Raw genomic sequence first — 3,555 nt, forward strand, 5'->3', positions numbered from 1 at the left:
CAGCCCTGATGTCTATGAATCTATGACTGTGGAAGTGCTTGAAAAAGTATCTTTGCATTCATGCCCACATAGGCCTAACTGACTGGAAGAATTTTTGCTAGTTCATAACTGAAGTCATTTAAAAATCTGGTTCAATTTTGCTACTCCCAGATTCTGTTGTACAAATCGGTGTAACCTACAGCCTCATGTATGTCTTTTATAATACCCTTCCCAAAACCTAGAGTCCTTAATGCAGCAGGAAAACAAAGCTGAAATAGTGGATACTGCCCATATTTACCACCTGGCCATGTGAAATGCACTTACTAAACTGTTCCGGCTTATTTCTATAAGCTGCTTTTCATCTGCAGTAGTTTTTCTTCAGGGTGTCATTAAAATCCTTATATTTTCTCTCTAGGCAAACTTGCTTCATGACAGACTTGCACAGATACTGGAGCTCACCATTCGGTAAGGTTTTATACGCAAAACGGTTGGCAGTAATGACAAACGCAAGTCGTTATTAGGGAATTCTGTGCTAGCTTGAAGTGTTTACCATGTTCCTAGACACCACAGCTTTAGTAAATAGAAGACAGTTGCCTTCAGTTAAAGGTTCTCCTAGGAAAACATTTGATTTTATAGCTATTTGCAATTTTTTTAGTTAGAGAAAAATATCCATTGCCAAGATCATCCTATAATCACATCAGATACTGCTTATTTTTAAAATTGCTGTGTTGTAATCAAAGCAGATCATTTAAGGGGAAAATTTGATTTATCTTTTAAATTGTTCTGAAGTGTCCACGGAGGCCTCAATTGAGCCCATCAATCTTAGCAACTTTCTCTGAAGTTTATTCACATAACTGAGGGTGCAGCTGGTCTCTGCTTAGGTTTCAAAAATATTTCAGATGTGGAAGCATATTTGAGCAACATGGCACTAGAAATTTGTGTGGGTGTATCATATGTATTAGTCAGATTTGCAAAAATAATCTTGCTGCTACAAGGAAGGAAATATTATTTTCCCTTACGGTTGCTTCTCTAAGAATTGGTTAGCAATCTGTCCTTGTTTATTGTAACATGTCATGTACATCTGTTGTTCTACATAGATAATACTGTTTATTAATAATAACAAACCATATTTCCATAGCTACATTGACATCAATGAAGCTGATGATTCAGACAGACATAAACAAAAATGAGCCATTATAATTTGGCGTTCTTAAGAACTCAAGAAAAGGATAGTATAAAGACAAGGGGGAAGGGGAAATTACTTTCAAGTTTCCTGGCAGGTGACATATGGACCTCAGATAACAGCAGATTGTATGTAAATGTCATTTTGAGAAGTTAAGTCATATATTTGGTTTATCATTCTTCTTTTACAGTCCTCCACCTAGCCCTTCGGGAACGTTGACTGTTACCGCTGGACATGCTCATTACCAATCCGTTCCAGTCTATGAGATGAAGTTTCCAGATCTTTGTGTGTATTAAGTGTCTTCTGAAGTCTGCTGGACATTATTTAGAGTAGAGTACAATAGAAAGACCAAGAAGAGTTGTCAAGTTTTTGTTGTTTGTTTTGTCAAATGACCATAGTTTTTAGAAGAAACAGTGGACTTAAAACAAATAGGGATGTCTTTTAGCCAGCCTTCAAAATTATTCTGCACTGTTTATTCTTCAATAAAATTTAAAACTAGGTTAATTATGTTCACCTTATCAATTATTCTTTTATAAAGTATTCACATTTCAGTAGGTTTAAAACTCAAAAGAGAGAACTTTTTTGCCAAAGGCTCAAACAAAATATTACAAAAGTTCCTAAAAGTAGGTGCTGTATTTACAATTCATGGTTGCAGCCCTTTTCACTCCCCTTCTCCCCCAACTCACCCACACAGACCCACACCCCTGGTTTACCCAGGGTAGATGCTTTAGGCTCACTTAATCACTTAATGGAACAGTATTTTTGCTTCCTTATGAAAATGTTTTGTAGAACAGGGATCGGCGATGTTTTTGGCCAGGGTACCAAAATCACGCCAAGCTTTACCCATGCCTCAACTTAGCATGCCAGAGATGGGGAAGCCACAAAGGGCCTGATCCTCATTGCTGGCAGGGGCTGCACATATGCGTCTAGGTGGACAGCGGGGTGCCCTAGTCCCTTCTCCGCCATGTGCTGCAAGCTGTGCTTGCACCTGCTACCTCCCTGGAGCTGGTGCCTGGGCTCCAGAGCCCAGCACAGCTGTCTGCAGCCTCCCTGCTGCCTGGCACAGCTGGCCTGGGTTCTGGTAGCAGGCAGCCAGGAGGCTGCAAACAGCTGTGCCAGGCTCTGCAGCCCCAGCACCAGCTCCACAGCAGCTGCACATGTGCCTCCAGGCAGATGGTGGGGAAGGAGGCAGGATTGCACCGCCCCAGCCCCTTCCCCTCCATGCGCTGGGAGCTGCACATGTACCCACTGCTGCCACAGAGCCAGTGCTGCGGCCCTGTAGCCCAGCGCTGCTGTTTGCACCCTCCCAGCTGCCTTCCACAGCCAACCTGGGGTCCAGGCATCCATAGCATGTGGCTGGAAGACTGCAAACAGCTGTGCCAGGCTCCACATCCCTGGCATCAGCTCCATGGCAGCAGCAGCTACACACGTGCCTCTGAGCAGATGGTGGGAGAAGCCAGGTTTGTGATGCCCAAGGCTCCTTCCCACCATGCAGCCAGAGGTGCATGCACAGGTGCCTCAGCCACATGCAGTTGTTCATAGCCTTCCAGCTGCAGCCAGCCCAGGCTCTGGACGGCAGCTGGCAGAAGCTGCCCAGAGTCTGGGTTGGCTGTGGCATGCTGAGAAAAATGGCCTCGTGTGCCATGCTCTGGCATGTGTGCCAGGCCGATCCCTGCTGTAGAAGCTACTTGCTAGTATGGAATATATTAAAGAAACAACCTATCATCGGTTCAATTGCAGTAAAAATGAGCAACTGAACACTTGTTAAAAGTTTGTAATAAATGATTAATATACTGGATTTCTAAAAAGCTCATTGTGTGCTGTTTTTTGCTGAAAACTATAATGTTCTGCTTAAGAGATGGAAAGTCTTCTCTTGGCGCATTGAAATGTGCAATATTTTTTGATGTTTATGGGTGTATAGTTTACAAAACTATGCTTTTGAAAAGGCAGTAGTATTTTGCTGTGTCTGTTTTAGATAAATGAGAGGTATATATTTAGTATAGCAATAAACTGAGGGCATTTTAAAACATAAACACAGAATTAGAGATTATATTATATGAAATGTTTCTGTAGTTTGGTAATATAGGTTTTTAATGATATTTTGCAAATTGAAAGAAAACTGTAGATGAAACATTTGAAAGTTTAGAATTTATTAGATGTGTTTTCAAGCAAAAGCATTTTACAGATCCACTGTTTGCATATATTTTTCTTGTGACTGACAAGTCTTCCTGTAGATATGGAAAATAGATGTGCAAATGTTCATAGGTTTATGTATCTGAATGTAAGTTTCAAATACAAATAGAAAATAAAATAAAATCATCCTCTAGTGAGTTGTACAGGATTGGAAGGTTATTGGCAGTGTCAGTGGGTCCCGTTGAGAAATGTTGACCCAT

At 41.4% G+C, this 3,555-nt stretch overlaps 1 protein-coding gene across 1 annotated transcript in view; it reads left to right on the forward strand.

The window, feature by feature from the left end:
- The window catches only part of EFR3A (EFR3 homolog A), a 99,868-nt gene extending 98,364 nt beyond the window's left edge, over positions 1-1,504 (forward strand). The window contains exons 21-22 of the mRNA XM_019546917.1: positions 395-444; positions 1,353-1,504. Of these exons, the coding sequence (XP_019402462.1) occupies positions 395-444; positions 1,353-1,458 (156 nt within the window). The 3' untranslated portion in view covers positions 1,459-1,504. The remainder of the gene's footprint in view (positions 1-394; positions 445-1,352) is intronic.
- The last annotated feature ends 2,051 nt before the right edge of the window (positions 1,505-3,555 follow it).

This window comes from Crocodylus porosus, unplaced genomic scaffold, assembly GCF_001723895.1.
Source record: "Crocodylus porosus isolate Cpor-Errol unplaced genomic scaffold, CroPor_comp1, whole genome shotgun sequence".
In the NCBI taxonomy this organism is placed as follows: domain Eukaryota; kingdom Metazoa; phylum Chordata; order Crocodylia; family Crocodylidae; genus Crocodylus; species Crocodylus porosus.